At 43.3% G+C, this 12,574-nt stretch overlaps 1 protein-coding gene across 1 annotated transcript; it reads right to left on the reverse strand.

The window, feature by feature from the left end:
* Positions 1-10,086: 10,086 nt before the first annotated feature.
* LOC125549462 (protein NRT1/ PTR FAMILY 5.10-like) lies at positions 10,087-12,351 on the reverse strand. The gene is made up of 3 exons (XM_048712868.2): positions 12,199-12,351; positions 11,912-12,129; positions 10,087-11,430 (listed from the first exon to the last, which is right to left on the reverse strand). Exons 1-3 carry the CDS (start codon positions 12,326-12,328, stop codon positions 10,165-10,167), a joined length of 1,614 nt encoding a protein of 537 aa, XP_048568825.2. The 5' UTR covers positions 12,329-12,351; the 3' UTR covers positions 10,087-10,164.
* Positions 12,352-12,574: the final 223 nt, after the last annotated feature.

The raw sequence follows: 12,574 nt of genomic DNA on the forward strand, positions 1-12,574 counted from the left end.
AGCATGTGGGAGCCGACATGGGTATCCAGATCCGCTGTTGGTTATGGACTGGAGAGTCGTCTCGGTCATGTCTACATGTCTCCCGAACCCGTAGGGTCTACACGCTTAAGGTTCGGTGACGCTAGGGTTGTGAAGATATGTATATGCAGTAACCCGAATGTTGTTCGGAATCCCAGATGAGATCCCGGACGTCACGAGGAGTTTCGAAATAGTCTGGAGGTAAAGAATTATATATAGGAAGTGTTGTTTCGGCCATCGGGACAAGTTTCGGGGTCACCGGTATTGTACCAGGACCATCGGAAGGGTCCCGGGGGTCCACCGGGTGGGGCCACCCATCCCGGAGGGCCCCATGGGCCAAAGTGGGAAGGGGAACCAGCCCATAGTGGGCTGGTGCGCCCCCCTAGGCCCACCCCATGCGCCTAGGGTTGAAGCCCTAGGGGTGGGGGGGCGCCCACCTTGCCTTGGGGGCCACTCCAGGCCTGGCCGCCGCCCCCCCTAGGAGATCTCATCTCCTAGGGCCGGCGCCCCCCCTAGGGGAGCCTATATATATGAGGGGGACGGAGGGGGCAGCGATACCTTGAGCCCTGGCGCCTCCCTCTCCCTTGTTACACCTCTCTCTCTCGTAGTATAAGGCGAAGCCATGCTACTGTGACGCCCTGCATCCACCACCACGCCGTCGTGCTGCTGGATCTTCATCAACCTCTCCTTCTCCCTTGCTGGATCAAGAAGGAGGAGACGTCACGCTGACCGTACGTGTGTTGAACGCGGAGGTGCCGTCCGTTCGGTGCTAGGATCTCCGGTGATTTGGATCACATTGTGTACGACTTCCTCATCCCCGTTCTTTGAACGCTTCCGCGCGTGATCTAAAAAGGTATGTAGACGCAATCCGATCACTCGTTGCTAGATGAACTCATAGATGGATCTTGGTGAAACCGTAGGAAAATTTTTGTTTTCTGCAACGTTCCCCAACAATTGGTTGGTTACCAAGTTTTCTTGTCCAGCTCACAAAATTGTAACCTTGAAATATCCTAATTGGTTATGTCTGCCCAATGATTATGAGTCTAACCACTAGTCTTGACTAGTCGTGCGAATAATTGTGAACTAGCTTTTTCGTGTAGATGTTTATACATGAACTACGTACTTAGAAAGAAGTATGCAAAAAGATTATTCACATTGTATATGGTGCTAACAATTCCTAATGGAGGACTGATTTCATATATCAATAACTAACATTTGTTCATTGCAATCCATGCAACAGGTTTGAATGGCAAGGGAAACCATCCTCATCAGCAGTGAAGAGAGTGATCACCGGACCACTTCACGTGGGAGTGACGACTATAGCGGTGATCACGACACCTCTAGCGACTATGACACTAATGATAGTTCTGATGGAGATGGCGATGTGGACCACGATCCTATCTTGGCACTGCGGGGTAAAGTTCTATTTGGCTGGTCAGATATTAAATGAACCATGAAATATCAAAAGTTGATGTTTGAGTGACACTTGATTACCACACATTGCTCTGTTTGGGTTCTAAACGACCTTCCAAATCAACATTGACTGAACTAGAGCTTACATAGAGCAGTGTTTAGTTGTTAGTTTAAATAAATCAAATATTCAATTTGCCCATGTTTCTACGAGATATCGCTGGGTGGATGTGATTGGGTTATCCATGTCCTTCATTTCTTGATCATTGGAGTAGGCATTGATCATTAACCGAGTGCTGATGTTCTAGATCTTACATATGAAATTATTTACTACTCTGTGGTCTTAATTTTTTTATATAGGTCCGAGATACCATGTGAGAAAAGGAACTTTCGAGGATCGCATCTTCTACGGCAACCATGTATCGCTAAACGAGGATCGGTGGGACTGTCTCAAATCCATAGTAAAGCAGTGCCAACCTCCCATACCATACTATGTCAGCACCGTCACTCGCTCGGCAGTCATCAGAGGGAACAGCAAGATGGTAAACACTTGGAATTTTCTTTTTGCAAATCGTACTTCACTAGTGAAAATGCCATCATGTAGAGACAGAGAGCAGGACGGGCGTGGTTGTGCAAATCGTACTTACTTTTTTTGTGCAAATCATACTTCATTTTTTATGTAACATTATTTATTTCCCTGTGCAATCAGTGCTTATCAAAGGATTACAATCAAGCCTACCTCAAAGATTATTTGCGAAAGCCCATGGTTGTGCGTGTCACCAACGAACATTTTGAAGGTAATAAAAAAGTCTTGTTCAAGATGGGCAAGAAGGACGGGCGAGCGATCATGACAAAGAACTAGACAGAAGTCGTTGAGGGCGCCAAAATGAAGGAAGATCAAATGGCCATCTTCAGGTTCATGAAAAGGAGTGGAGGTGGGCTTAGGGTGAACATGGTTAGTGGCATCATGATTCGTTGACCCGCCGCAGTAGTTTGACGCTAGTTTTATAATATGTATGTACTAGCCAGTAACTGCAAGTTGGTAGTGTCAGCTTTAGGGTCCAGTAAGTGCAACTTAGTAGTAATTGGTATTTGGTAGTAACCGGTACTTTGGTGGTATAACTTTTGAGTCCGATTGGATATGTAGATCGTCCATTAAGTGGAACTTGGCAGTAAATTGGTGGTAGTATGAACCCTATGTGGTGTAATGTACTTGCTATGCAAGTCTATATATATATATATATATATATATATATATATATATATATATATATATATATATATATATATATATAACGCACCCTGGTACCCTCCTTGATATAATTACCTTTATGGACTGCAATTATATTTCCTTTTTTTGCCACAGTGATGCTAGTATTTTTAGAATCAAATCTAACCGGGTTTCAAATGGATTAGGCACTACTTTCATTTTTGAACGAGGTTTTTGTGTTGGCTAGTACGAGTTATTTTGAAAATGCGGTTTGTATGTGTGTCGCACAAAAAAATGCAATGCAAAACAAAAACTTGCGGGTCGAAATGCAATGCAAAAAATGATGTTTCTGTTACTTTTGAGATGGCATGCTATTTTCAAAATGATGTTTTTTTTAATTTGATAAACAGTATATAATAAAAAACATGCTATCTTTTAAAAAGCGTAATTAAAAAAATGATGTTTTCAAAATCAGCATGCTGCTTTCAAAACAACATATTTAAAAAAGCATGTAATTTTTTAAATCAGTTTAAAAACAATGTTATATTTTTAAAAAAAGCATTATATTTTTAAAAGCAACGTTATATTTTTAGAATGAGGCTGTTATTTTGAAATCAGCATGCTATTTTTAAAAACAACATATTCAAAAGAACATGATTTTTTTTAAATCAGCATGCTATTTTAAAAGTAGCATATTGAAAAGAGCATTATATATTTAAAATAAGCATGCTATTTTTAGCTATTTTTAAAATTAGCATGATATTTTTGAAAACAGCATGCTATTTTAAAAGTAGCATATTGAAAAGAGCATTATATTTTTAAAAGTATCATGCTATTTTTAAAATTAGCATGATATTTTTGAAATCAACATGTTATTTTAGAAGTAGCATATTGAAAAGAGCATTATAATTTTAAAAGTAGCATGCTATTTTTAAAATCAGCATGCTATTTTTAAATTAGCATATTCATTATATTTTATTTTCAATTGAACATGCTTTTTTCAAATGAGCATGCTATTTTTAAAATATCAGTATGCTTATTTTCTATTTGAAAATAAACGATTTTCAATGTTAGTTGAAAACGAGGTTTCTATTAACGTTCTATTTTCTTATATATATAATTTTTTGGTTTCTATTTTATATTTCAAGTATAAAATTTGACTACACTTTGAACAAATTTCAGCAATATATTATGTAAAAAAATGAAAAAAATACAGAAAACCAACTTCACTAAAAATGCATTGTTTCATCGATGTTGATAAATCATAACTAGCCTACCATGTCGACCCGTTCATAATAAAATGAGGGTGTACCAATCAAACAAGGAATTTAGAAAATAGTGGCAGTCCATCAAATAGGTCTAATACATGAGAAATAAGGTGGATCACGGCATGGAAAACTGTCTACTTTAGTTTGTTCTCAATTTTTCGACCCCAGAAATCCTTTTGTTTTCTCTGCTTGACCCTGTGCATCTAAACATCTTGTCTCGACTTCACTTTAGCTTCCCTCAATGAAACAACGTTTGTTAATAGGATAGCAAAGAAGATTTGAGCATGTACAGTACACTATAACAGAAAAAATACTAACTTCACTGATTTGCTCTTCATAGCTACAGAAGCTAACTTGACAACTCTTATTCGCTCAGCCTGTGGTACATTCCTAGCAGGCCGTTTTGTCTTCATCATCCATTTGTCATGTTTTTACCGTCCTTACTAGAGTCTTTCCTGGAAAAGTTAAGAAACGTCCACACAGTACTAGCAAATACCTGACTTCTAGAGTGGACATGTAAGTACATACACTAACTTCACTGGTTTTCCTCGCACACCATTGTCATCGTTCTTTTTCGTCCTCCCAGCATTGACATTTGGAGCGCCCTTGCGTTTCCTGCAAAAAATGAAATAGATGAATCTGCGGCCGGCATTCGAAAACATGTTTAAGTACGCACAATTGTGCTAATGCCCACTTGTTTGGTTTTGCCTAATCCTCTTCTGCAACCTCCAATGGTCTCTTTCTAGCCCTCCTCAGCCCACCATCTTTTGCATCTGAATCTTCCTCTACTTCCTCATCTGAATCTCCCTCTTCTTCTGCATCTGAATCTCCTTCTTCTTCTGCATCTGAATCTTCCTCTTCTTCTGTACCTGAATCTTCCTCTTCTTTCGTATCTGCCTCTGTCTCTTCTTCTGTATCTGCCTCTGTCTCTTCTTCTGTATATGACTCTGTCTTCTCTTTTTGCTTCTTCCTCCTTGTGCTATTTGATTTCCCTGATTTTTTCCTGCGTAAATTGAAGAAAAACATGCGAACACTCTCCGAGAGAACATATTAACACTGTAAGCATGTATGGAAATGAACAATGAGATTAATATGTGCACTAACTTCGTTGCTTTTTTTGAATCTTCCTCTTCTTCTATATCTAAATCTGTGTCTTCTTCTGTCTCTTAGTCTTTCTCTTTTCGCTTCTTCCTTCTTGTGACCTTTGATTTCCCCGATTTGTTCCTAAGTAAATTGAAGAAAAAGAGAGAACATATTAACATTGTAAGCATCTATGGAAATGAACAACGAGATAAACATGTGCACTAACTTTGTTGCTTTTTTCCCTCTCATCCGCTCGCGCCTGGATTTAATCCTCTTGTTCGATTCTTCGGTAGTTGGTCTCCCTTTTGGAACTATTTTGATTGGATTTTTCGCGTCATTAGTGCAGCATTCGCGAGCAGCAGAGAAGTTATGGCCTTCATCTAAATCAGTTTTTTCTCCATCAACCAATATACTCCTGAGGAGCTCCAAATCAGTTTTTGCTCCATCAACCAATATACTCCTGAGGAGCTCCATCACATGTTCTGACTGTGAATCGCTAGCTACGGCTGTGAATAAAGCGTCACTAGCCATGTTGCGTAGTTGATGATACTTATTCATGTGATCAGACCATACATGAGTATTCGCAGTCCTCGAAGAAGGGAATGCTGGCTTGGCATGCATTGTCCATCTTTTCTTGACAATTTTTTTGGAAATGTGCGTACACCAAGATGATCCAGAATGCAGAATATATGTGCGCATGGGTAATCCTGACATTCCAACTTTTTACATTTACAAGCTGCATCATCCAGTCTTGCTCCTCTAAATAGACAAGTCACGTGATATATAAAATCCACAGGCTTAGCATCCACGCCTTGTGCATCCAACTTTTTTGCATCCAACTCCTCACTGTCCTTACCTTCCAAGTGATTGGGATCCTTAGCATCTAGTTTTTTGGCATGCAAGTCCACACCATCCTTGCCTTCCAAGTCATTGGGATCCTCAGCATCCAAGTTTTTTGCATGCAAGTCCTCAGCATCCCTACCTTCCAAGTCATTGGGTTCCTCAGCATCCAATTTTTTTGCATGCAAGTCCTCAGCATACTTACCTTCCTTAGCTTGCAATTCTCTAGCATCCCTGCCATATGGGACTTTATCATATGGGGCTTTGCGCAAAACTCCAAACACGACCAAACCATCACATGCTACCCGGTCCGTGACTTGCCAATTTGTCCCTTCGACAATCTGACTATTTACCTTTGGAAACATCACAGTTGTATAAATATAAGAGGCAGCAATCTTCAGAGGGTGTGCATTCAGCTTAGTGAAGGGTATCGTATGTGTTGCTACTGCGTCTAATGCTGCTTCATTCTTACGCATTATGGATACACAGTGCTCAACATGCTGCAACAAATTAACAAGCTGCATCTTCCTGTTCAGGTGCACATGAAGCCTTGAGTTGAGAGACTCACTGCTCTGATTACTCATCATGACTAGGAAATATCTACCCTTTGTGTACGCAGCAACCCATTTGTGTCGCAGCTCATACATCTTATTAACCCATGACGACCTCTTGCCTGTTGGTTTTATTTTGAACCGAACCTTATAAGCCTCCCATCTTTTCTCAAACTCATCAACATCCCAACCGACAACAAATGAATTCCCTAAATTCCTCAAGCTTTTTCTTGCGGAGGTGCATCACCATATTCTCCTCGATATGCCACGTGCACAAACGATGATCTGTTCCGGTCCAGACAGTAGCTATTGCTTTAGCCATTGCATCGTCCCCATCGGTGATTGCTGAAATTGGTGCCGTCTGGGACATTGCCTCCAAAAATACATGAAGAAGCCACTGGTATGATGCAACTGTCTCATCTGACACTAGACCGACCCCAAACAAAACTGTGTTGCAGTGATGGTTCAGACCAACAAATGGAACAAACGAAAGCTTGTACTTGTTAGACCGATATGTACTGTCGAACACCACGACACCACCAAAGGCAACATAGTCAATGCGAGATTGTGAGTCAGCCCAGAATATGTTCCTCAAATGGCCTTCACTGTCTTTTGTGTATTTGAAAAAGAATTCCACGTCTACTTTTTTCTGTGCAATCATATAGGTGAGCAAATATCCAGCGTCACTGCCTCTATCTTGCGCTTCTTCTGGACTGAAACATGGTTGTATAGATCTCGATCTATAAATCCAAGCTTGTCGGGACCTTCGGCATTCTTCTCCATTACATTCATAATCTGATGTGTTCGAAGTCCACCGACAGCATACTCGATGACATCGGCCTTTTGTGTGTCAGTCATTCTACGATGAGCCGATAAGTACGGAGTCAGGTCAGCAGGGACAAACAGATGGTTATGCTTGTCCACAAAATTCTTGACAAACCAGAGGCCACTGCGATCTTGTAGCTCAACCTGAAAAAGAGCGGGACACCCACACCGAGAAAGACCTCTCGGTGTTCTTTTTCTTTCAGCTCTGTTAAAGTGCTTAAGTGCCTGCCATCCTTGTTTGCAGCACTTGTATGTCTTTTTGTATGCATTTTGTTTCGGACCCGGACCCCTGTACTTCAGATCATCCTTTCTAACACCAAATCCTTTTTTTCTCGCATAGGCTACGTATCCTCAGTCCTGAACGTCTTCTTCACAATCTCTAAGTATTCCATACACTCATTCAGGTCTGAACCAGCCATGCCTTTATTATCAATTCCTTTACCTTGCATGTGTACATCATCCATGTCTATGCCATCCTTGCCTGCATCCTCATTATCCTTATCATCCATGCACATACCATCCATTCCTTTGGGGTCCATGGCTACGAAATCAGTGTCCTTATCATCCATGCCTTTGCCTTCGTTGCCTGTATGACCCATGTCCTTGTCACCCTTGCCTGTATAACCCAAGTTTTTGCCATCGTTGCCTTTATCATCCATGTCGTTATGCTGCCAGCGAAAACAGATAGTCAATGTTACGGATGGATAGCATACGTTACCGAAATTATGCACTACTCTGCTTAAATAATTGATTTAATTTTACATATCGGATTCATGTACCTAACTCTGTCCTTCAAAAGCTGTAAGTAAATATGCCCCGACTAAATCCAGAAATTTGTAATTGATTGTACTAGCTCTAACTGATGATCTCCTAACTAAATCCATAGTCCACGAGTCCTTCAAATGCCTTGATAGATCCACCCTGATAGATCAATTATCTCCAAACTCCATTCAAAATTATCTCCTAACAAAATCCAAAAGTATGTCCTAACTAAATCCAAATTATCTCCTAACTAAATCCAAAATAAGTCCAAACTCCATACAAAATAATTATCTCCTAACTAAATCCAAAATATCTCGAAACTCAATTCAAAAGTATCTCCTAACTAGATCCAAAATAACTTTCTCTGAATCCAAATCTGCTGATAACTTTCTCATGCCACATAATCCTAACTAAGTTCTTCAATATGTCCTAGCTACATCCGACTTACACTTCCTTTCAATCGTAATCTCATGACAACTTTCTGAAAACATAAACCCCAATCCTCAAATGACATATCCTAAACCCTGACCAAATCCGACCGAAATCTCGTCACAACTTTCTGAAATGATAAACCCTAAACCTCACATGACATATGATAAACCCGAATCAAATCCGACCCCTATTGGTTCTATATGCAGAAGGGGCCAGAAAAGATTTGAGATGGCTAGGCACTTACAGCGAAGATCCGGCGTGAAAAAGTCGATGCACGTCGATGAGGATGATGTGGCCTCTCAGGTCGGGGAACGTGGCGTCCGCTCAGGGAAGGAGTGGATTAGCGGCTCGTCGGAAGATCTGGCGCCGCGACCCGAGTGGGGTGACTTGCGATGGAGGGGGAGGGGAGGAGTAGGAGCAGGAGGGGTAGACACGGCGGGTGCGATCGGCGGCGATCAAGGGCGTCGGGGGCGATCGAGGGCACAGAGGCGATCGAGGGGGCCCGAGGTTAGGGCTCGAGAGGAGGAGAGAGGACGAACCGCTCGAACCAAAATTCAAAAGAGTACGTACGATGATGGGACCTCTATAATGAAGTGCTTTATTAATGCAATTAATTTAATCGAAAAATTTAGGACGAGAATACCCCTGGACCTAATTGGACCGATTAAAGGTAAAAAAAATTAGGTCGAAAATACCCTTGGGCTCAAAAAGGCCCAATTATTCTCATCCGTTAGATCGCCCATATAATACATGTGCTCTCGTGTATTATAATGCATCATAAAATTTCTCTTCTTTTGTGGTGGTTCCATCGTGAACTCGTGTAACGGCACTGCTTGGTGGGCGTGTATGTTTCTACGTGCACCTTGTGCTTGGTGGGCGTCTCTGGATCGTTATTATGCGGAGCTTAGCACCAAATGTTAAAGTCTGTATAGTACCGATTTTGGGGTGTTACGAGCGGGGTGGATTTTACCGCTTCAACGTCGTCGAGTTTCAGCGGCATGGTGCAGCTGGGTCTCGTCGGTGGAGGCGTGTCGATAGACGCACGCAAGGTTGTGGCATCGCATGTCGCTGTGCAGGCGTTGACGGGAGTCTTGATGAATTCTATGTGGATCTTTGACATGAAAATTGCTCGGTGGTAAGACGGCGGTGACTACTTTTTCAGCGTGTGCATGAGGTTCTCGTCGAGAGTCTGCTATACCGGATGAGCGCTCCCGTTTCTCCTAGAGGGTGTCTCAGGGTATGCGAATGCTCCCGATGTCTAGGTGATGGTTTTTGTGTGTTTTCAGGCAGAAGGTCTTGCTGGCATGATTTTCACTCAATGTCGGGTTTGTACGTGTTGTGTGGTGGTTTCACGTTAGTTTGATGTATGCTCTTTGTCATACGTTGATGAATAATCTAATAATGATTCTATTTGACATTATTTAAAGTGGCTTTAAAAATAATTAGGCGCACTTAAGGTTCCTTTAAAGTGATATTGTAATGTACTGGTCGTCATGTTGATTATGACTTCACTTTTGCTACCTCTGTCCACCTCTGTCCCAGAATATAACGTTTTGATAGGCTATTTTAGCCTACTAAAATATGTTTTATTTTGGAATGGAGGTAGTATGTAATTGGCAACCAGCAGAAAAAACTTAGTCAATTAAATATGCTAGTTATGTAACTCTCAAGTGGGAACATAAATAAATTTCCTAGTTATTTGATGAGTATGGCTGTAACTCAACCAGCAGGAAATTTATTCGACGAATCCATGAAGCATGTGACGTCAGCAAAGCATCTTGTTGTTGTTGTTGTTGTTGTTGTTGTTGTTGTTGTAGGCATAGGAGCTTGCGCGCCAGAGGAAGAGGGCAAAGCCGACAGTGTTAAGGCCAGCGAGCAAGCAGTAGAAGTAGTCAAGCTGAGCACGATTAAGGTTGTCCGCGAACCAGCTATCCCCGCCGGCGCTCCTGGTGATGCGGTCAATGAGGGAGATGAGGAAGACGCTGATGAAGTTGCCGATGCCCAAGACGCTGTAGTAGAGCGCCAGGCCCAAGCTGCGCTGCTCGTGTGGCATCTGGTCGTAGAAGAACTCCTGCATCCCGACTTCGGCGAACACGCTTGCCGTCGCCATCATCACATGCTGCGGCAGCAGCCACATCCAGCTCATTGGCACAGCGGCACCGGCAACATCCACTAGACCATGCTCGCGGGCCACCTTTATACGCCGAGACTCCACTAGTGCCGCTGTGGACACCGCCGCAAGCGACATAGCTATGCCTGATCCCAAGCGTTGCAGCAACGTCAACCCCGATGGATTGGCCGTCATGGAGCGAAGCAATGGCACCAACACCCTGTCATAGAAAGGAACAAACACAAGGATTGTTGCCGGGCCAAACAGCAGCAGGGCGGCAGACGGCAACTCTAGGCAGCCAATGATGTGACGGTCTAGGGTGCGACCTTGCTTGTTGAACAGCGTCATGATTTGCGCAAACACCATACCATAGGATAGGCACGCCGCCCAGATAGACAACAGGTGCAGCATGCTGTGCGCCTCCTCTACCTCCTTGGCTATAGCAGCCGCTTCTTCCTCCTGTCGGGTTTCCTTGACAAGCCAAGACACAATGCTCCGAGCAAGGAGCGTGACGGGGTTGTTGGCGCCAGAGGTGGGCGTGTATAGGCGGTAGGTAGAGGTTCCAATGAGGAACACAATGGCGGCGCAGAGCACCGTGGTGCATAACATACCGTATCCAATAGCCCAACCAAAGGACTCCTGGATATATCCAACTCCACCGAGAGCCATGGTGGTACCAACGGCTAAGCAAAAGTACCACCAATTGAAGAAGGAGCTGCGGGCAGCATGCTCCCGAGGGTCGTTCGCGTCGAACTGATCCGCAGCGAAGGCCAGGGCACATGGATAGTCCGCGCCTTGCGCGAGGGCTATGAGGTAGAGAGAGGTGTAGAACAAGGCCACTTGTAATGAACAAGGATGGGAAGAGGAACCGTCGATTCCTTGGACGGGGAGCACGGATGCTAGAGTCATCATGCCATACCCCTGCACATTAATTAAGAAACAGTCCGTAAATATTCACTACTCAAGATTTATCATTCCAATATAAAGATTTTCTCCGTCTATGCATAAAAAGGGCACCATCGATATCATGTTGCCTGCAGGTCCCTCACTCTGAATACGGGAAATGTTCGAGCAAATGAGCAAGAGAAAACACAGATGTTTGTTTCTAGGCCTTTTTCTTCTTTTATTCTATTTTCATGTATATATGTATGCAATGTTACATCAGATGAGCATGATCAACTCCCCGTAAAAAAAAGATGAGCATGATCAACAACTAATGAATCTACATTCTGACTAGATTAACTTGTAGCATGTCCAGCATTTACCAATCCAGATCATGAATGTCAACTCAGACTACAGTTTAAGATTTAGAACTATGCATGATATTGTAGAAACGAATTTCAGGAGTTGTGGTCCCACTCTAATCAACTGTTGTCGATGGAGCTAAAACTATAGACATTACCAGGACGTAGAGCGTGAAGGCGAGTATGATGGACGGGTAGCGCCCCAGCCAGGAGTCGGCTACGAAGGCTCCTAGCAGTGGCAGGATGCTGGCCGTCCCAACCCAGGCGTTCACGGCCATTGCCGCCGCGGCGTTAGAATGGCCTAAAGGCCCTGTTAGGAACATGATGAGGTTGGCCTGCACGCCGTAGAAGGCGAAACCGCTAGCGACCTCCAGCACTGCATCCATGGTGCAGATCAATTAGTTATAGACGTATATACTACCTAGAATATATAACTGGAACATACCGACGACGAAGAGGGCCGAGCGCCAGCCGCCAGATGTGCTGTGGTACAACGGGCGGCCGCGGTAGTCGGAGACGCCGGCGAGTGGCGACTCATCCGTACCAGGAAGAAACGGGACATACGTATCCTCCATTGGTATCTTGTTCGACCTCTCGGTGTTCACTGCTCGCTTGCGGGTCAATAGATCATGTGCGACGTTTTTCATGCGAATTGGAAGGAGTGCGACGTTGTTGGAATAAATGGCTGTGATGCGACACATTTGAGCGTGTAAATAGCCCAGGGCCACATGGGGTGTTAAATGTGATTAAATTGGTCGTCAATCAAGCCCGCCCGTTTATGTTAGGACATGTGGGTCCAACTTAATTGTTCCTCAAAACAG

Source organism: Triticum urartu, chromosome 3A (assembly GCF_056163025.1).
Source record: "Triticum urartu cultivar PI428250 chromosome 3A, HENAU_Tu73, whole genome shotgun sequence".
Lineage (NCBI taxonomy): Eukaryota > Viridiplantae > Streptophyta > Magnoliopsida > Poales > Poaceae > Triticum > Triticum urartu.